This window comes from Rhinoraja longicauda, chromosome 12 (genome assembly GCF_053455715.1).
Source record: "Rhinoraja longicauda isolate Sanriku21f chromosome 12, sRhiLon1.1, whole genome shotgun sequence".
NCBI classification, from domain to species: Eukaryota; Metazoa; Chordata; class Chondrichthyes; order Rajiformes; family Arhynchobatidae; genus Rhinoraja; species Rhinoraja longicauda.
This window is the reverse complement of record NC_135964.1, coordinates 27287425-27309565: the sequence shown is the minus strand read 5'-3', so window position 1 is coordinate 27309565 and position 22141 is coordinate 27287425. Positions and strand designations below refer to the sequence as shown.

At 43.4% G+C, this 22141-nt stretch overlaps 2 protein-coding genes across 5 annotated transcripts in view; both read left to right on the top strand.

The window, feature by feature from the left end:
• Positions 1-18729, top strand: part of LOC144598823 (uncharacterized) — a 39327-nt gene extending 20598 nt beyond the window's left edge. For all 4 annotated transcript variants that reach the window (XM_078409286.1, XM_078409287.1, XM_078409288.1 and 1 more), the window contains 3 exons: positions 2191-2427; positions 7786-8202; positions 11560-18729. In XM_078409286.1, coding sequence (XP_078265412.1) covers positions 2191-2427; positions 7786-8202; positions 11560-12449 — 1544 coding nt within the window. In that variant the 3' untranslated portion in view covers positions 12450-18729. The remainder of the gene's footprint in view (positions 1-2190; positions 2428-7785; positions 8203-11559) is intronic.
• A 2046-nt stretch (positions 18730-20775) lies between these two features.
• The window catches only part of lamp1a (lysosomal associated membrane protein 1a), a 40858-nt gene continuing 39492 nt past the window's right edge, over positions 20776-22141 (top strand). The window contains exon 1 of the mRNA XM_078409283.1: positions 20776-20921. Within this exon, the coding sequence (XP_078265409.1) occupies positions 20873-20921 (49 nt within the window). The 5' untranslated portion in view covers positions 20776-20872. The remainder of the gene's footprint in view (positions 20922-22141) is intronic.

Below are 22141 nucleotides of genomic sequence, written 5' to 3'. Positions count from 1 at the left end.
GCCCACCGGGTCCGCGCCGCCCAGCGATCCCCGCACACTAACACTATCCTACACCCACTAGGGACCGTTTGTTTTACATTTGCCCAGCCAATTAACCTACATACCTGTACATCTTTGGAGTGTGGGAGCAAACCGAAGATCTCGGAGAAAACCCACGCAGGTCACGGGGAGAACGTACAAACTCCGTACAGACGGCGCCCGTAGTCAGGATCGAACCTGAGTCTCTGGCACTGCATTCGCTGTAAGGCAGCAACTCTACCGCTGCGCCACCGTGCCGCCTGACTTGCTGACATGAATGCCCTTCCCTCTCCCATTAGCACTACGTTATTTTGGTTCCCTCTTCAAAATACATCAATTTGGCAAACAGCTTAAAGGTAGAGGAGGGGGGGGTGGTTGCTGTTCATTAATTAAAATTGCTGAACACAGAGAGTGCATGCAGATAACCACTGGATAGGATGTTGCTGCAAACAGTGGGGTCTCATCGAGCTGATGAGCATGGTATTCATTGGGGTGACAAATATCAGCATTTCTGGTTGGCTGCAGTGATGTGGGTTTGTCCTTTTTTTGCTGAAATGCATGGATTATGTTTGCATTGTAACATTTGTATGCATGTCCCAGAGTGGGGTGAGGGTGGGGCATAGGTCGGAGGTAGCTCTGAGTCAGAGTAAGAGTTGTCTCTGAACCAAGCCAATATTATTCATACAGAAGAAAAATACTGCAGATGCTGTGAATCTGAAAATGCTAGAAATAATTAGCAGGTCAGGCACCATCTGAGGAAAGAGAAAAGGCTATATTTTTTTTAATCAGCAGAACAATACAATATGCTGAAGTAACTCAACGAGTCAGGTAGCTTTCCTAGAGAACACGGATAGGTGATTGGTTGGGACCCTTCTTCAGATTGATTGCAGGAGTGGGAAGAAGGACAAAGCATGGCAGGCGATAGACGAACATGGGTGGGGGTTTGATAGGCAGATGGAAGAACCAACGCCAGAGATTAACACACACAAACTGAGACAAAAGGATTTAAAAATGGCAAATGTGTAAATAGAGGATTGATGAAATACGAATTGTTTAGGAATGTAGGTGGAGGGGAATGGGAGGGAAGAGAAGGGTGCAAGGTCAGCGGCGTTCAGGGGAGGGGAGGGGGGAGGGAGAAGTAAGAGAGGGCAGATTATAAGGTAGAAAGGGGAGGGGGGGAAGATGTTTTGTAGAGATTATCTAAAGTTGGATAATTCAATGTTCAAACCATTTGGTTGTAAGCTGCCCAAGCGGAATATGTGGTGCTCTTCCTCCAGTTTGCATGTGGCTTCACTCTGGTTATGGAGGAGGCACAGGACTGAAAGCTGAGTATGGGAGTGTGAAACATAGAAAAATAGGTCATTCGGCCCTTTGAGCCAGCACCATTCAATATGATCATGGCTGATCATCCAAAATCAGTACCCCGTTCCTGCTTTCTCCCCATATCCCATGATTCCTTTAGCCCGAAGAGCTATATCAAACTCTCTCTTGAAAACATCCAGTGAATTGGCCTCCACTCCCTTCTGTGGCCTAGCTATAAGGTGAGAGGCAGAAAGTTTAATGGAGATGTGCGGGACAGATTTTTTACACAAAGATGTCGGAGCTGGAACATATTGCCTGGGGTAGTGGTGAAGGCAGATATGATAGCAGCGTCAAAGAGGCTTTTCGATAGGCACATGAAATGGCAAGGAAAAGAGCGGTATGAACTATGTACTGGCAGATGTGATCAGTTTAACGGCATCATATTCAGTGCAATTATTGTGGGCTGAAGGGCCGATTCCTGTGCTGTACTGTTCTATGATATTTGTAAGTATACTGGGAATAAAACATCGGTATGAGTAAACCCGGTATGAGAAGGAACATCAACAATTCTGCCAACAGTTTGGCTGTGCTATTCACAGGATAAATTTTAATTCACTCTACCAAGCCATCTTTTGAGACCTAGTGCCAAATATAGCTCTTGCATATTCCAATTTCATTCCAATCCATGTGCGATTGCAAATCCAGAGTCAGGAAATGTAACGGTAGGATGCCACAAACCCAAGGCATCTTTATTATTTTGGAGCCCAACTGCCTACCTTTCATTCGACTGTGCTGGTTTAAAACCTAAATCCCAACTCATTTCTTCAATATGGTGTTAAGTCTCAATGTTTCCTTGTTTTATTGTTTCAGAGCTCATCAGAGAAGCAATAACACAGCTTCAGTTGGATACTGGAAGGATCATGTCATTAAATATATGTGAATTTGGTGTGTTGCTGGGACTACCACGGAAGGTTGTCCAGGAATGCCTTTTTGAACTTGAAAGTGCTGAAGATGTTCATCAACTTGCTGCAGTGATACACACATTTGTGAAAAAAACCAACAATACTGAGAGATTGAGACAAAAGATGGCTTCTGTTAACATCAATCGTAAGATCAACAATTCATAACCTTTTAGATTTTAAAACAACAATGTTTTACAATATTCATATTATGTTCCAAGTTTGCATCCGAGTTATATGTCACAACCAGAAAGTATGAGAAAGGAAAGGACATGTGCAATTATATAGAGCCTTTCACTATCTTATTCCAGCAGCCGTGGTGCAGCTGGTAGAGCTGCTGCCTCACAACACCAGATACCCAGGTTCCATCTTGACCTCGTGTGCTGTCTATGTTCTCCCTGTGTTTCGTCTGGGTGCTCCAGTGTCCTCCCACATCCCAAAGAAGTGCAGGTTTGTAGGTTAATTGGCCTCTATAAATTGCTCCTTCGGGCATAGATCCGAAAGTGCAACAACATAGCTCAAGTGTGAAAGGGTGATTGATAGTAGGCGTGGACAGTGGGCCAAAGGGCCTGTTTCCATGCTGTTTCTTTCAATCAATTAATCAATCAATTAATTCCAATTGCCTCACACAAACACTTTGGAATGATAATTATGATGTAGAAAACGTGGCAATTAACTTTATAATCTGTTTTAGGTCATTGGTTGAGTAATAAATTTTCTGCACTGCTTAATAAGGCAGTCTAATGGTTGAATAAGAAAATAACTGCAGATGCTGGTACAAATCGATTTATTCACAAAATGCTGGAGTAACTCAGCAGGTCAGGCAGCATCTCGGGAGAGAAGGAATGGGTGACGTTTCGGGTCGAGACCCTTCTTCAGACTAATGGTCTAATGGTTGATATTGCTTAAGCTGAATCAGTTCCTTTTCCTGACTTTGTTTGTTCCTGCAGGAATCATGATTATTGAATTTTCTCTCTCTTTTGAATTAAGGGAGGTTCCCTTACCCTGGCATGGAGTGAGTAGCACATGCTTTGTAATTCCTGGTTCTTGGCTGCTACCTTTCCCCCTAATTATAGAGTCCACTATCACTACCAGATTTTCTATGAGCCCAGACTTGGGCACAATATTGGGCCCAAAAGTGAGCATCCCCATTTATTGAATAAGAAATCTCTACCCTTGTATTTAATTCCCATTACAATAAACCTAATCACCCACTGGCCCCTGTATGATAGCAGTTAAGACATCCTGACTTTGTACTCAAATTCTCTTGCAATAAAGGCATTTCTAGTTCCTTGCTGTGCCTCAATTTTAACACCCAGTGATTTCTGTACAGAACTCCTTGAAATACAACATTTTACAATCTGTAATCATTAAACAATAGCTTGGCATTTCTATTTTTGACCTATCAAAGAAGATTACTTTACATTTTTGATCAAATCCTACAGCAAATATGGGGCCATTTCAGACCATCTGACCGCAATGCCTATCTATGTTAATTCCATTTGCTCACATTAGGCCCATATCAGCCTGCATTTTTCCTATCCAAGTACCTATCCAAACACCTTTTGAACATTGTAATTGTACCTGTTTCTACTACCTCCTCTGGCAGATATTCACTACTTTTTCTGTGAAAAATAAATTCCTCAGATTTCCTTTAAATTTTTCAAATATCATCTTAAGCATGTGCCTCCCAACTCCCCTGCCCTGGTAAAATGATTCTGACCATCTATCCTATCTGTCCTTTTCCAAATTTTATAAACTTCCATAAGGTTGGGAGAGTGGGCAAAGAAGTAGCAGATAGATTATAACATTAAAAAAAGTGTGTGGTTATGCATTTTGCTGGTAGGAATAAAGGTGTAGACTGTTTTCTAAATGGGTAGTGGGTTCAGAAATCAGAAGTGAAATGGGAATGCTGATGCAGGATAAACAAAAGGTTAATTTGCAGGTTGAATTGGCAGTAAGGAAAGCAAATGCAATGTTAGCATTCATTTCAAGAGGACTAGAATATAAAAGCAGGGATATAATGTTGAGGCTTTATAAGGTGCTGGTCAGACTGCATTTGGAGTATTGTGAGCAGTTATGGGCCCCACATCTGAGGTAGGGATGTGCTGGTGTTGGAGAGGAGTTTTTTAGAATGGTCCCAGGGATGATTAAGTTAATGTACGTTTGACAATGCTGCGCCAGTACTTCCTGGAGTTTAGAAGGATGAGGAGGATCTCATTGGAACTTACCAAATAATGAAAGGCCTGAATAGAGTGGATGTGGAGAGCATGTCCAGAATGGAAAGAACAGTACAGCATAGAAACAGGCCCTTTGGCTCACAATGTATGAACCAAGATAAACTAATCTCATCTGCCTACACACAATCCATATCTCTCCATTCTGTGCATATTCTCATGCCTTTCCAAAAGTCTCTTGAACACCACCGTCGCAGGCAGCAGGTTCCAGACATCCACAACTCTCCGCACATCCTCTTTAAACTTTGCCCTCGCACCTTAAACGTATGCCCTCTAGTCTTTGATAATTCCACTCTGGGAAAAAGATTCTGACTGTCCACCTATCCATATCTCTCATAATTTTATATGCTTCTCGCAGGTCTCCCCTCAACCTCTAATGTTCCAAAGAAAACAATCCAAGGCTGTCCAACCTTGCTTTATTGCTAATACCCTCTAATCCAGGCAGCATTCTGTGAAACATATTTTGCACCCTTTCCAAAGCCTCCACAACCTTCCTCTATCGGGGCGACTAGAACTGCACGTAACCCTCTAGATGTGGCATAACCAATTTTTATAAAGATGCATATGACTTCTTGACTCTTATACTCAATGCCCCAACCAATGCAGGAAAGAACATCATATATCTTCTTTGCCACTCTATCTACTTGTGTTGACATTTGCAGGGAGTATGGACTCTGATCCCTTTATACATCAATCCTGTTAGGGCCTTGCCATTAATTATATATTTACCTTTGCATTCAACCTCCCCTAGTGCAACAGTTCATACTTGCTCAGATTAAACGCCATGTGCCATTTCTCTGCCCATTTGTGTAACTGGTCTATATCTCGTTGTATCTTCTGACAGCCTTCCTCACAGTCCTCGACTACAACAATCTTGGTACCATCTGCAAACCTTTTAACCAACCCATCTATATTTACATCCAAGTCATTTATATACATATATATATGATTTGGATTTAGTGTGGAGGAAGGAACTGCAGATGCTGGTTTACACCGTAGTCACATAATGCTCGAGTAACTCAGTGGGTCATGCAGCATCTCTGGAGAAATGGAACACGTGATGTTTCGGGTCGAGACTCTTCTTCAGACTATCTTACATATTAGTATTAGGCCTTAGGTTGAGGTCCTCGCATTCAATTTTAAGGACTTGCTCTAGTCTACCTTGAGCACAGACTTTCCACAATAAAAATTATTCAAAATTCTGTGACACTGCATTGTGTTTTATGAATTTCACAAGTTAAAATATTTGCCAAGGTTCCCAACCAAAGTGGTTTGACAAAGGAATATCATTGATGTTTTTGGTTGTTTTATGTACTGCAGTGGTTTGGAATTATATAAACTCCAGGTATAATTGAACAATAGAGTGAGTTAAAGCCCCCACAATGCCATCAGGGGCACAGACCATACAATTACACTCTGTCCACCTACTCAGTAGAAGGATTATCAGTGTCAGACTTGGTTTTGGTGTCAGACTTGGTAGTCAGCCCAGCATGAGTCAGCCCAGTGGGTGCATGGCATGGGTGTGGTAGGGCAGGATATAGACAATAGATAATAGACAATAGATAATAGGTGCAGGAGGAGGCCATTCGGCCCTTCGAGCCAGCACCGCCATTCAATGTGATCATGGCTGATCATTCTCAATCAGTACCCCGTTCCTGCCTTCTCCCCATACCCCCTGACTCCGCTATCCTTAAGAGCTCTAACTAGCTCTCTCTTGAATGCATTCAGAGAATTGGCCTCCACTGCCTTCTGAGGCAGAGAATTCCACAGATTCACAACTCTCTGACTGAAAAAGTTTTTCCTCAACTCAGTTCTAAATGGCCTACCCCTTATTCTTAAACTGTGGCCCCTTGTTCTGGACTCCCCCAACATTGGGAACTTGTTTCCTGCCTCTAACGTGTCCAACCCCTTAATAATCTTATACGTTTCGATAAGATCTCCTCTCATCCTTCTAAATTCCAGTGTCTACAAGCCTAGTCGCTCCAGTCTTTCAACATATGGCAGTCCCGCAATTCCGGGAATTAACCTAGTAAACCTACGCTGCACGCCCTCAATAGCAAGAATATCCTTCCTCAAATTTGGAGAGCAAAACTGCACACAGTACTCCTGGTGCGGTCTCACTAGGGCCCTATACTCAACTCCTCTTGTTATGAAGGCCAGCATTCCATTGGCTTTCTTCACTGTCTGCTGTACCTGCATGCTTCCTTTCAGTGACTGATGCACTAGGACACCTAGATCTCGTTGTACGTCCCCTTTTCCTAACTTGACACCATTCAGATAATACTCTGCCTTCCTATTCTTACCACCAAAGTGGATAACCTCACACTTATCCACATTAAACTGCATCTGCCATGCATCCGCCCACTCACACAACCTGTCGAAGTCACCCAGCAACATCATAGCATCTTCTTCACAGTTCACACTACCACCCAGCTTTGTATCATCTGCAAATTTGCTAATAGTACTTTTAATCCCTTCATCCAAGTCATTAATGTATATTGTAAATAGCTGCGGTCCCAGCACCGAGCCTTGCGGTACCCCACTAGTTACTGCCTGCCATTCTGAAAGGGACCCATTTATCCCCACTCTTTGCTTTCTGCCTGTCAACCAATTTTCTATCCATGTCAGTACCCTACCTCCAATACCATGTGCTCTAATTTTGCCCACTAATCTCCTATGTGGAACCTTGTCAAAGGCTTTCTGAAAGTCAAGGTACACCACATCCACCGGCTCTCCCCTGTCAATTTTCCTAGTTACATCCTCAAAGAATTCCAGAAGATTAGTCAAGCATGATTTCACTTTCGTAAATCCATGCTGACTCGGAACAATCCTGTTACTACTATCCAAATGCTCCGCAATTTCGTCTTTTATAATTGACTCCAGCATCTTCCCCACCACTGATGTCAGACTAACTGGTCTATAATTTCCCGTTTTCTCTCTCCCTCCTTTCTTACAAAGTGGGACAACATTAGCTACCCTCCAATCCACAGGAACTGTTCCTGAATCTATAGAACATTGGAAAATGATCACCAATGCGTCCACAATTTCTAGCCCCACCTCCTTAAGTACTCTGGGATGCAGACCATCAGGCCCTGGGGATTTATCAGCCTTCAGTCCCATCAGTCTACCCAACACAATTTCCTGCCTAATCTATCCCATTGTCAATGGGATATCTATCCCATTGACAAAGTTCTGTGCCCACATATCGTAAATGCTGCCAGGCTTGCTTGGGGTGATGGACTTAATTATTCTTTATTCCCTTCCCTTAGGTTTGCAACTGTCATGGAGAGCACATTTGTTGTTAGAACTTCTTCAAAGTGGCCTAACTGATTGTCATTGCTGTGAAGAAGTAATCCCACAGCTCAGCAATATCTGCCTTTTCATTGTGAGGGACTGCCTGGCTGAAACCGAAGCAGATGCTTCCGAAGTACCAACCCTGGATATTATGGGATGTCTCCAGAGGCTGGAAAGAAACAGATATGCAGACATGATGATCCTTAGGGAATTGACTGAGCTATGGAGCGAGGGATTAGCTGAAAACTTCCAGAAATGTGTTCCTTTGATTGCTCAACTTGTTAAAGACACTTTCCCCCATGTGGATACAATGGAGTTCGATACAGTTCCAATACGAAAAGGTGTTTATCAATGCCATCCCCGATCTGTTAAGCGAGTTACCAGCTTCAAAGGTAATCAATCTGTTTCTATCAGTATCCCATCTTGGTGGAGCAAGTTTCAACAGCGGCTAAGTGGGTAGTATTCTTTCCTCTGATCCAAAAGGTTGTTAATTCAAATCCCACTCCAGAGATTATAGTATAAGTATCTAGGACAGCACTGCAGTGTTGATGATGTGCTGTGCTGTCAGAGGTGCCATCTTTTGAATGTGGCATTAAACAGAAGTCTGTCCGTTGTCTTATGTTGATGTAAAGGTGACATGGCATATATTATGAAGAATATTGCTCTGGCCAATGTTAATCTCTCATTCAACATCACAGAAATAGATGATTTGGTCAATTACAATGCTGTTTGTGAGAGCTTGCAGTGGGCAAATTGGGTTCTGCATTTCCATTCCGTGATTATACATCATTAGAGGTGAAGTTCTGTAGAATGTTCCAATGTTGTAAGGCTCCATAAATGCAAGACTTTCTTCCTTTCCTACATGGGAAATATTCTACTTTCAGTAATGTTCATGTAGATCTATGCAGCCCAGGAATAAGGGAGGGGATATAGTCCCCACTGTCATAGAGGAGGGGAGAGGGCCTGTGGGCAAGTAGCATCATGTTCATAAGTTCATGTTACATGAGCAATAGACAATAGGTGCAGGAGTAGGCCATTTGGCCCTTCAAGCCAGCACCACCATTCAAAGTGATCACGGCTGATCATTCTCAATCAGTGCCCCGTTCCTGCCTTCTCCCCATACCCCCTGCCTCCGCTATCCTTAAGTGCTCTATCTAGCTCCCTCTTGAATGCATTCAGAGAATTGGCCTCCACTGCCTTCTGAGGCCAAGAATTCCACAGCAGAATTAGACCATTCGGCTCATTAAGTCTACTCCGCCATTCAATCATGGCTGATCAATCCTTCCCTTTCAACACCTTTCTCCTGCCTTTTCCCCATAACCCCTGACATCCGTATCATGAAGAGAGAACAGAAATATGTTGGTTTAGATTCAGGCTTGTGGGGTAGAGGAGAGTGGAGCCATGAGCAGGTGAGAAGGACCAGGGGGTGGTGATGCACTTCGGAATAATGTTCAATGAATGTGGGAATAGGGCTTAGGTGTTTAGATCATGTAGATCAAGAGAGAAGAGGAGAAAGGTGGACTCTTAATAGGTGTGGCGGCAAAGAAAATTACTGAAAAGAAGTTTGAAATAATGCCAACAGGAACCCCATCATATGTCAAGTTTGGGCCAGTCAGGTATGCACTCCAAACACTCATGCTCAGCTGAGGATGGGTAGCTGTCCACCAGCTCAACAAAGCACACAATCAGAGTAAAATCATCTGCCCAGCATTACTAGCTACAAACAATGTGCCACAAACTGATACACATACAATTGTGGTTGGGTCAGGCGTGGAAATGCCACAAGCCCTTCAGCTCCAGTCAGCTACAAAACAGCCAGTCAGATCTGGCCTGCGTCAGTGGACTTCATCTTCCACTAAATGTAATTTGCTTTATCGTGTATCTGTACACTGTGAATGGCACGATTATAATCATGCATTATCTTTCAGCTGACTGGTTAGCACACAACAAAAGCTTCTCACCCTACCTTGGTACACATGACAATAACCTAAACAACTGAATTTCCTCTAGCAGCCTGTTCTGCATACCCACCACCCTAAGTGTGAAAAAGCTTCCTCTGAGGTCCTCTTTAAATCTTTCCCTTTCATTTTAAACCTATGCTCTCTCTCGTGTACCCTGGGGAAAAGCAGGGGCCTGGCTCAGCGGCTTCTCATCAAGGATGGGCTACCCTGCTGCTGGGAGAATAGGCGCAGCACCACGGTCTGCCACACGGCACCATGGTGAAGAGCAGACCCATGTAGAGGATGTAGAAGAACCCATGCAGAACTTGTTGATTCTCCATTCCTGTGATCTTGGCAACATCCGTTTCTTTTATGAAGATGATACAACATATTCATTTTTCAACTAATGCATGAAGTCTTGCTGAGTAATACATTCTCATTAAGAATGCATTCTCTTAATACGTTCTCATTAAGACAGAAACATACATTTCATATCTACAATGTTGACCAATTCTAGTACCAAAAGGAATATAACCTTCCTAACCTCTCCTAATAGATCAGCCCCTCAGATCCTGGCAACATCCTTGTAAATCTTCTCTGCACACTTTCCAGCTTAACAACCCTTCCTCCTATAGCAGGTGACCAAAACTAAACACAATACTCCAAATCCGGTCTCACCAACGTCTAGTATAATTGTAACATGACATCACAACTCAATACCCTGACTGATGAAGGCCAATGTACTGAAAGCCTTCTTGACCACTGTACTTACCTGTGATGCCATTTTCAAGGAACTGTGTATCTGCACTCCTAGATCCCTCTGTGCTACATCATTACCCAGCATCTTGCCATTCACTGTGCAGGTCCTGATTTCCCAAAATTCAACACCTCGTACTTATCTCCATTAACCATTCCTCAGCCCATCTGATCAAGATCCTGCTAGAATTTTTGACAACCATCTTTGTTTCTATGATATCACCCACTTTAATGTAATTTGCAAAACTACTAATCATGCCTTCTATATTCTCATCCAAATTATTGATATAAACCACAAGCATCAATGGATCTACATCAAATCCCTGAGGCACACCACTAGTCACATGCCTCTAGGATGGTGAAAACAACCTTCCCCCATCACCCTCTGCTTTCTTCCATAAAGCCAATTTTCTATCCAGTTGGCTAGCTCTCCCTGGATCCCATGCGATCTAACCTTCCAGAGCAGCCTACCATGCGGAACCTTATTAAATGCTGTGCTTTAGTACATATAGATAACATCTACAGCTTTTTCCTCATCAACCTTTTTGACTACAAAAAGGTTACAAAATGATGTAACTGTAAAGCAGTTTAGAATGTCTGACTGTGTTAAAGATGCTACATAAAAGCATTGTCTGCTCCACTGCAAAATATCCTCAAGGTATGTCTACTTTGAAGAAGTTCTCCCTTCTCCCAGCTAACAATGATCTATTCCATATGTTCCTTGATCTCCATTCCTTTTGTTCTATTTTCACATCTTACACTTCCTTATCTATGTACCTCCCTCTTTTGATAACAGTCTGAAGAAGGATCTTGACCCAAAATGTCACCTATTTCTTCTATCCAGAGATGCTGCCCGTCTCCAGCAGTTTGTGCCTACCTACATAAAACCAAGTTTGTTTATTGCCCATGCCCATGAGCAGCATATAAAATGGGGGTAGGTAATTGGACAGGAATCCCACACTACAGTCCAAATGGAAAGGATTGCAAATAAGTAGACAAATTATTATTTATTTTCTTGCCTGAGTAATCAGTCCATGTCTATTTTTATTTTAGGACTTCCAGCAAGAATCATTCAGAAGGTTATTCAGCCCAAATCTATGTTGTCATTCGTATCAGAGGAAATACCAAGCTTTGGAAACCAGGAGCTGGTGGATGAAGAATATGCACAGCTATGTTTGAGAACATTAAACGTACTTCAGAGGGTCCAGGACTATCAGTCCAATAAGTTGCCAATAAAATTCAATAGACAATTAGACAAAAAAGTAGTTGCAATAGAAATCAGGAGACTTTTGACAGCTGAAGATTTCAGGTGGAATTCCTTTGATTCTGGCATGAGGGCCCGGCTTCTATCTTTGGTTGACTTTGAGCCCCTCTCCTGCAAAAGGTCTTTGTTTCTGAAACTTCATTATGACACCTTCCTTTCTCTAGCAGAGTATTTGAAGTCTAATGAACGGCAGCATTTCCAGTTTGTTTTCGAAGAGGTTCACATGTACCAGTGTAACATGGAGATGCGTGGGGTGCGGAGTGTACGAGATCCTGTGACAATAGACGGAGGAATGGAGGAGGTTTTCCAATTTTCCACCTCCGGTCGTGCTTCCTTTTTGGTCCAGGTTCATTGCAGAGGCTATGTAGACGGTCAATATTTCTTGTGTAACCAACCGCTCCTGTACAAGCTGTCCAATGTATCCAGCAGGTTACAAGAGGAGACTACAAAAGTTGGTACGATAATTGCCAAACAAGCTGGCACGACTTGGGTACGAGAAAATCCTGATGGAGGGTTGAAAGAAATTGCAGAGAGAATAACGCAGAGTTCCATTGGAAATGTAGAAATGGGAAGTTGCTGCTTCCTCATTAATTCATGGGGTGTTGACTGTGGAATCAAGATCCTTTACAAGGATGACACAATCATCGCAACAGCAGAATGGAATGCTGATGTTTGCTGACCTCTGAATGGTGTCAAAATCCCAGTTCCCCACTTCCCTGGCTGCAGAGAGCTGTATTTTGAAATGGGATTTTACCACCATTTTCACCCAGCTTACTGCTCAATGAGCATCTGAGAAGTAGCTAAATTAGTTTGGAAACATAACTCTGTTAAGTGTAATTATTTGGCTGGAGGTATCGTCACCAAGAGACTCAGGTGACAGCAACTAGACCTAATAAGGGCCATTACAGTGCCAGGCAATGACCCACTGCAACAAGAACATCGATATTCCATTGCATTGCCATTGCTGAGTCATACATCATTGACATCTCAAGGTGGTCATGGGAGGAATGTGTTACAATATTGTACATACTTCGAATATACAACAAAGTATATATATATATATATACTTTGTTCCCTCTGATACTGGCAAAATGCAGCTGCAGTATTGTCACCTGCAAAAATGCACTGCAGTTACTTGCCTGGGCTAGCCTGACAACTCCTTTCAAACCTGTACAATAATTTTAGTTTAGTTTAGAGATATAGTATGAAACAGCCCTTCAGCTGACCGAGTCCATGCTGACCATCAATTGCCTATTTACACTAGTTTTATGTATCCCACTTTCGCATCCATTCCCTCCATACTAAGGGCAATTTTACAGAGGCAAATGAACGTACAATCCTGCACATCTTTGGGATGTAGGAAAAAAAACTGTTCCCTGAGGAAACTCAAGCGGTTACATGGAGAACGTGCAAACTCCACACAGCCGAGGTCAGGATCGAACCTGGGTCTCTGGCATAGTGAGGTGGCCGCTCCACCAGCTGTGCCGCCCAAAAAGACAAGAACAGCAGGCAGCAGGCACATGGAAATGTCAGCAGCTACATTCCCCTCCAAGTCACATACTATCCTGGCTTAGAAATATATACCGATGAGCCAAAACATTATGACCTCTGACAGGTGAAGTGAATAACATTGATTATCTTGTTACTATGGCACCTGTCAAGGGTGGGATATATTAGGCAGCAAGTGAACAGTCAGTTCTTGAAGTTGATGTGTTGGATGTAGGAGAAATGGGCAGGAGTAAACACCTGAGTGACGTTGACAAGGGCCAAATTGTTATGGCCAGGCGACTGGGTCAGAGCATCTCTGAAACGGCAAAGCTTGTGGGGTGCTTCCGATCAGCAGTGGTGAGTACCTACCGACAGTGGGCCGAGGAGGGACAAACCACAAACCGGCGCCAGGGCGTTGGGCGCCCAAGGCTCATCGATGCACAAGGGCAACAAAGGCTATCCCGTCTGGTCTGAACCGACAGGTCTACTGTGGCACGTTACAGAAAATTTTAATGGTAGTCACGGGAGGAATGTGTTACAATATTGTATATACTTTGAATATACAACAAAGTATATATGTATATATACTTATATATATACTTCAAGATCATCCTTCTCAACGCCAAATATTACAGATTTAACTGTTTTAAATGATCCTCTCATCCCAGGACTTTTCAAAAATATTCCCCCTCCCCTCCCCCCCTTCACCATCACCAACACCATAGTCACATCTGTGGAGTCATTTAAGTTCCTTGGAACCATCATCTCCAGGGACCTTAAATGGGGGGCCACCATCGATTCCACAGGGGAAAAAGGCCCAACAGAGGATGTACTTCCTGCGGCAACTGAGGAAACACAATCTGCCACAGGCAGTGATAGTCCAATTCTATACTGCTATAATTGAAATAAAAAGATGATAATCTTGCTGGGAATCTTACTATAGGCTCCCAAATAGTCAATCAGAATTAGAAAAACAAGTATGCTGAGAGATTCCAGGCAGCTGCTAGACTAATAAGGTTGTTATAGAAGGGCATTTTAATTTTCCCAATATAGGCTGGGACCTTTCATTGTTCCAAAGGCTTAGATGGGGTGGATTTTGTCAAATATGTTCAGTAACGTTTCCCCAGGCAATAAGCAGAGGATCCTATGTGAGAATGGACAAGGCTTGACCTCTTAGAAAATTGTGCATCTACTTTTATCTATTCCCCTCATGATCTGGATACCTCTATAAGATTACCTTTCATCCCCCTATTTTTCAAGTCCATGTTTGCCCAACCTCTCCTACAGCTCAGGCCCTCAAGTCCTGGCAACATCCCCATAAATCTTCTCTGCATTCCTTCCAGTTTAATAAAATCTTTCTTATAGCAGGATGACCAAAACTGAACACAATACTCCAAACCTCACCAACGTCTTGTGCAACCGTAAAACAACCTTCCAACTTTTATACTCTACCCTGACTGATGAAGGCCAATGTACCAAAATCCTTGACCACCGTATGTACCTGTAATGCCACTTTACATGAACTATACCTGCATTCTTAGATCCCTCTGCTACACAACATTCCCCAAGGCTCTGCCATTCACTGTGAAGATCCCGTCTTGCTTTGACTTCCCAATAGGCAATACCTCACACTCATCACAATTAAACTCCATGAACTATTCCTCAGGCCAACTGCCGAACTAATAAGAATCCTGCTATTAATCTTTAATAGCCATCTTCATTATCTACAATATACTCACTACCTTTTAGTTACATCTTCAAAAAACAATCAGATTTGTGAAACTCAATCTCCCATTTACAAAACCATGCTATCCTTTATCAGCCCCTGTCCATCTGAATGCATATACATCTTATCGCTCAGAATATTCTCCAGTAACCTGCCTAGCACAAATGTTAGGCTCACTGGTCTACAGTTACTAGGCTTCTCCTTGCAGCCCTTCTTAAATAGAGGCACAACATTAGCCACCCTCCAGTCTTCTGGTACCTCATCCATATTTAATGATGATTCATATATCTCAGCCAGGGCACCTACAATTTCTTCTCTACCTTCCGGCAGTATCCCCCAATATATCTGATCAGGCCTGGGAGATTTGTCCACCTTCATATGCCTTAGGACATCTGGCACCTCGACCATAATACTGACTGTCCTCAAGACACGTAGTCTGTCCCAAGTTCCCCAGTCTTCATGTCTTTCACCATGGTAAAAACAGCGAAATACTCATTGAGGATCTTACCCATCTCTTGCGTTTCTACACAGAGATGTTAGCTTTGATTTCTGAGAAGCCCTATCCTTTAGTTACCCTCTTTCCTTTAAAGTACATAATCTCCTGCCTCCTTTTTGCCCTCTTGATTTCCTTCTTATGCTCGGCAGTTCCCGAAATTCCTCTAGGGATACTCATTTGCCTATACCAGTCCCGTGCATCCTTCATTTTCCTTACCAGGAAAATAGAATTTCTACTGAATGAAATGTTTCAATTATCTTTTTAATTTTGTTTCCCTGAGGAATTATTTTTTTCATCTGATATATGCAAGTTTCATTTCATTTTCAGCTCGCTAATGCACCATTGTTTAAGCTTCAAGTTCACTGTAAAATGAAGAAATTGAACAAAACTATTACTGAATTTCCCCAGTTGGGAAGGACTAGCATGTTGTTGTGCTTGTCCTTTCTGTAGAGCTGTCAGACACTCCCTCACAGCGCCAGTCTCAGGTTCAACCCTGTGTCTGTGTCATGTTTGCATATTCTCCTGTGGCCTTGTGGTTTCCTTTGGGTGTTCTGGCTTCCTTCCACATCCAAAGGCATGCAAATTGATAGGTTAATTGGCTGCTATTAAATGCCCCTGGTTTGTAAGTGAGTGGTAGAATCTAGGAAAGTTTATGAAATGTGGGTAAAATAAGAAATGGAAGCAATGTAGGATGAATGTAAATAAATGGATTATGATTGGTGTAGATTGATATGCAGATGGCTGGTTTCCATGCTCTATGATTTAAACGTCTATGATTTAAACGTTTAAACTAACAGGGCAGGGGGATGGGAACCAATGCAAAGAGACAGGAGGAGGACAGAAGCAAAAGGTAGAAGTGAGATAAGAAAAGCAAACCTGAAAGCTTTGTGCCTTAATGTGAGGAGCATTCGTAATAAGGTGCATGAATTGATTGCGCAGTTTTAATTAATTAAGTAAGTTTTAATTAAGGGATATGATATAGTTGGAATTATGGAGACTTGGCTCCAGGGTGACCAAGGCAGGGACTTCAGAACCAGGGTCACAGTTTAAGAATAATGGGTAAGCCATTCAGGACTGAGATGAGGAAAACCTTTTTCACGGAGAGAGTTGTGAATCTGTGGAATTCTCTGCCACAGAAGGCAGTGCAGGCCAGTTCACTGGATATTTTCAAGAGAGAGTTAGATTTAGCTCTTAGGGCTAAAGGAATCAAGGGATATGGGGTAAAAGTAGGAACGGGGTACTGATTTTGAACGATCAGCCACGATCATATTGAATGGCGGTGCTGTCTCGAAGAGCCGAAGAGCCTACTCCTGCACCTATTTTCTATGTTTGTGAGATGGACAATTTGGATGAGAATGAAGACAGGATTATTAAATTTGCAGATGACACTGAAGTGGGTGATAATGTAGATAGTGAAGATGGTTATCAAAGTACAGTAAGATCTTGATCATTTGGGCAATTGGTTAGAGAAATGGCTAATTGAGTTTAATGCAGATAAATGTATGATGTTGCACTTTGGGAAGTTTAAACAGTAAATGGGAAGTGTTGTAGAGCAGAGAGATCTAGAATCCCAGTCATACCATGTGCAATGTCTACAATACATATTCTAGTTAAGCTACTCCAACAGTAATTTCAAACTGTCTATTTCTACCACCAAGGTGGGCAATGGCAGTAGGTGCATGGAAACACCACCATCTACAAGTTCCTATCCAAATTTGCAAACTTGTTTTTGATTTGAAAAGATATTGCCACTAATTCTTTGCCATTGTGTCTAAATCTTGGAATTTCCTTCCCAAAAGCACTGTAGAAATACCCGCACCAGAACTGTCATTGTTCAAGAAGGTGGATTATCAACATCTCAGTAACGTTTAGGGATAGGCGATAAATTCTGATCATGCTACCAACAACCTTATTCAAGAAAAAAATGACTTAAAAGAAAACCTCTGCTCTCCTCTTTTGAGCAGCCCACCTATCCAGACCAGTCTGTTCTCCACTCTCCCCAAGTACCCCTAACATTAGACTATCCCCTACACCTGAAGCAACCCACCTCTCAGATGTCCAGTCTTCCCTTACACCTCACCTCTTGCACACTGGAAATACTCAGCTTCCAACCCTCATCGCACAACTTCCTCTCAGTCCCTCTCTGCACCTCAAATCTAACCCAAGCACTCTCTTCTCAAACTATCTCAGGTTCTCCCCTTCATCACAACTCTTATTCCTTCTCTTCCCCCCGCTACTCTTATTCAGGATGCATCACAGCTTCGTTTGGGAACAGCTCCATACAAGACTGCAAGAAATTGCAGCGAATTGTGAATGCATCCTAGACCAACCAACCTCCCTTCTATTTTCCCCATTTATACCCTATGCTGCCTCAGCAAGGCCAGCAGCATAAACAAGGATGAATCACACCCTAGCCTCTCACTATCTACCTCTTTGGTGACCCTCAGACTATCCTTGATTGGACTTTGTTGGCTTCAACTTGCACTAAACATTATTCCCTTATTTAATAATATATTTCTTTATTTGTCCCACACCGAGGAAATTTGCATTATCATGTATCTATACACTGTAAATGGCTCAATTGTAATCATGTATTGTCTTTCTGCTGACTGGATAGCATGCAACAAAAGCTTTTCACTGTACCTCAGTACACGTGACAATCTAAACTGAATGTATCTTTAGAAAGGATATGAGCAATAATTTCTTTAGACAGAGGATGGTGAATCTGTAGAATTCATTGTGACAGAAGGGTGTGAAGGCCCTCATTGGGTACGATTGACAGATCATTCCTAAGGCAGAGATTGACAGATTCTTGATTAGTAAGGATATCAAGGGTTATGGGTTTCTCTTGGTTTAATTCCTTTCCCCCTCCTTCACCTCTTTGTCTCCTAAAGATCTAAATACCTCTTCTTCTCTCCCTCAGTTATCCCCCCCCCCTCTGCTTCCAATCCCTTGCTTTCCTGAAAATTAAAAAAAAACTGCAGGTGCAGGAAATCTAAAATAAAAAGAGAAAATGCTGGAAACACTGAGCAGATCAGACCATATTTGTGGGAAGAAAAACAGTTAACCTTCATTCCCCCCCCCCCCCATCCCAGCCTTTAATTTCCTCTCTTGGTGTGTTCAAGGCAGACTTGAAATTTATTGCACAATAGCTGCTGACATAAAACCAAGAGTAAAAATGTTCACATGCTGAGAGTCATGTGATCAGATCACATGCTCAAATGTTGTAACTGGGCATTACACGACCAGAATGACACATGATCAAATCTTTAGAAAAGGTTCCAATAAAAATTAATAACTATTCTAAATGTCATTTCTATTGTCTATATTGTTCCTAACAAAATGAATCACCGTACTCATCACTGCATTGAATGTTATGTCTATTGATTTCACTGATATATGTGTGTCCTAATCGAGTTCTAAAATGATATGGAAAAGACCTATATTCCTAATAGTGACCCTAGTGGACAGGATTCTTCTCACTTATAACCAAAATCTTTCATCAAGTATCGTTTCCAGAACTGGAGGCATTATTGCACTGGAAGCCAATAGTTTAATTAGCTCTGGATGATAAAAAGATTGAGATACTGCATATGGACACCATAGTTGTTGATGACTTCAAGTTTACAGGGTTGGCCAGGGCACGGTAGCGCAGCGGTAGAGTTGCTGCTTTACAGCGAATGCAGCGCCGGAGACTCAGGTTTGATCCTGACTACGGGTGCTGCACTGTAAGGAGTTTGTACGTTCTCCCCGTGACCTGCGTGGGTTTTCTCCGAGATCTTCGGTTTCCTCCCACACTCCAAAGACGTACAGGTATGTAGGTTAATTGGCTGGGTAAAATGTAAAAATTGTCCCTAGTGGGTGTAGGATGGTGTTAATGTACGGGGATCGCTGGGCGGCACGGACTTGGTGGGCCGAAAAGGCCTGTTTCCGGCTGTATATACATGATATGATATGATATGAGAGCATTGGGAGAGTCAGATCTATTACAAACACAAATGGGTTGAGTTACGAGGAAATGCTATAGATGCTGAAAATGGTGGTCTTCATAATAAGGGATCTGTACCTCTGCTCAGGATCAAACAGATACAACAGATCCGACCCGGTTCAACTTCAGACTTTAAACGAATGTTACGGAGTTAGCAGTGGTGTCTGAAATAGTTCACTGTTTCCTCAGGAGCACAGTTTCTATGTGCCAGCTGTAGTTTGATCATGACTATCAATTTCAGAGGATTGTAGGTTAAAGTCCTACCCTATTATTGGTGGGTTTCAGGTGGTGCTGATCCAGGACCTGTCAGGGCGTATATTACGCCACAGTACCAACCAAAGAGGAACACAGTATTTCTCTTTCTCAAAGAGAAATGCAATATTTCTCCTTCTATTGGTTACCATTTGCAATTCAAGCAACTTCACACTAAAACATTATTACAGGGGAGCGTGCAGAACTATAAATTTGGTGGTATTTCGAGCAGGATGCTCGCCAAGGAACAAACGCACATTCAATATCTTTGCTGTCATTAAATCAAGTCGCAAAACATTTAATATCCAGGAAGTCATCATCAATCAAATGAGACCATCACATAAACACAGTGACTAACATAGCAGATCAGAAGCTGGTCATCCTGCATTGACCAATTACGAAGAAAGCCCATCAATGCTTCTACTTTCTGAGTAGACTGAGGAGGTTTGGTATTTTAACGACGAATCTCTTGAACTTCTACAAGTGTACGGTAGAGTCATACAGTGTGGATACAGGCCCTTTGGCCCAACTTGCCCATGCCGACAAACATTACACTACACTAGTCCCACCTGCCTACATTTGGCCCATATTTCTCTAAACCTATCCTATCCATGTACCTGTCTAAATGCTTCTTAAATGTTCTGATAGCACGTGCTTCAACTACCTCTACCGGCAGCTCGTCCAATACACCAACCACCCTTTGTGAAAAAGTTACCCCTCAGGTTCCTATTAAATCTTTCACCCTGGAAAACGACTGTAACCCTGGAAAAAGACTGCATTCATCCTATCTATTCCCCTCATGATTGATACACGAATAAGATCAGCACTCAGCTTCCTGCAGGGATAAAGTCGTAGCCTGCCAAACTTGAGTCCTGGAAGTTCTTGAATTATAGTGAGGTTGCTTTAATCAAGCCTACTGAAAATATTCAATCGCAAGACTTCCGGCACAATTCCGGCAGCTGAATTTCCTCGTTTGCTCGCGTTACAAAATCATTCTGCCTTTGGAGCTCCGGGGTGCAGCCCTCCTCTGGTCCCGGGTGATAGACAGCGGAGACCCCGCCCCCGTGACGCAACCTGTCACATGAGCGGCTGGTGGCCCGGCTGCGATCGAGTTGTCCGTCTCACAACGAAAGTGCTCTTCTCTCTGCCGCCATGAGCCTTGTCGTCTCCTATCGCCTTTTGACACCACTACTGCTGTTTGGTAAGGCAGGCAAGCAGAAGCCGGCGCCCGCCAGCTTGTGATTAACTGTGGTCGGTGTGTTGCCAGACGCCAACGCCTCCCTCCCCTGCCCAGCCCGGCGAGCGGGGCCTGCAGTTTGTATTTGACTCGGCGCGGGGATGAGTAAACTGCTAGACCGCGCGGCGTCGTCACTGGCCGGGGGCGAGCGGCGCTCAGGCCGCGAGAAGATGGCAACCGCCTGCTTGAGGGAGGGAGGGGTTGGGCTTGCGGAGAGGTGGCGGTCACGTGAGGCGTGGAATGATCGAGAATCGGGAGGGAGCACCTGACGTAATTTGAGACCAGGGAGTCCTCCCCCGGGGTCGTGGAGGGATCTCCCCTACTGGAGGTGAGGTGGATAACTTCCCTCTGATGTCATGAAGGGAACGGATAGATCCCTTAACCCCTCCCAGGTGTTAGGTTGGCTTTCTTCCTTGTGTCATGGTGGATGTTGGTGGGGTGGGTCCCTTGCTCCTGACCCCTATGTCATGGAGTACTCCCCCAGTGGAGTCACGAGGGCAGGGAGGTGTCATTCCCCCACCAGGGTCATGAGGGTGGTTTGTCACCAGGTGGTTTGCTCCCCTGTTGAGGCAGTGGGGTGACGGAGGGGTGCTCCCTCGTCGAGGCAGTGGGGCAAGGGAGGGGTGCTCCGTCGTTGAGGCAGTGGGGCAAGGGAGGGGTGCTCCCTCGTTGAGTGGGGCAAGGAAGGGGTGCTCCCTCATTGAGGCAGTGGGATGAGTGGTGACCAGAAACGTGTACAATTCTCCAAATGTGGCCTAACCTTTGTGTGAAAAAGTTACCCCTTAGATTCCTATTAGATCTTTTCCCCTTCACCTTACAACCTATGTCCTCTGGTTCGCAATTCACTTTTTCTGGGCAAGAGACTCTGTGCATCTGTCCCTCTCATGATTTTATACACCCCAAGAAGATCATCCCTCATCCTCCTGCGCTCCAGCCTACTCAGTTCCCTGTCGCTCAAATCCTCTAGCCCTGGCAACATCCTTGTAAATCTTCTCTGTACCCTTTCCAGCTTGACAGCATCTTTTCTATAACATGGTGCCCAGAACTGAACACAATACTCTAAATGTGGTCTCACCAGTGTCTTATACAACTGCAACATGACCTCCCAACTTCTATACTCAATACTCTGTTTGATGAAGGCCAATGTGCCAAATGCCTTTCTGACCGCTATCTACCTGAGAGGC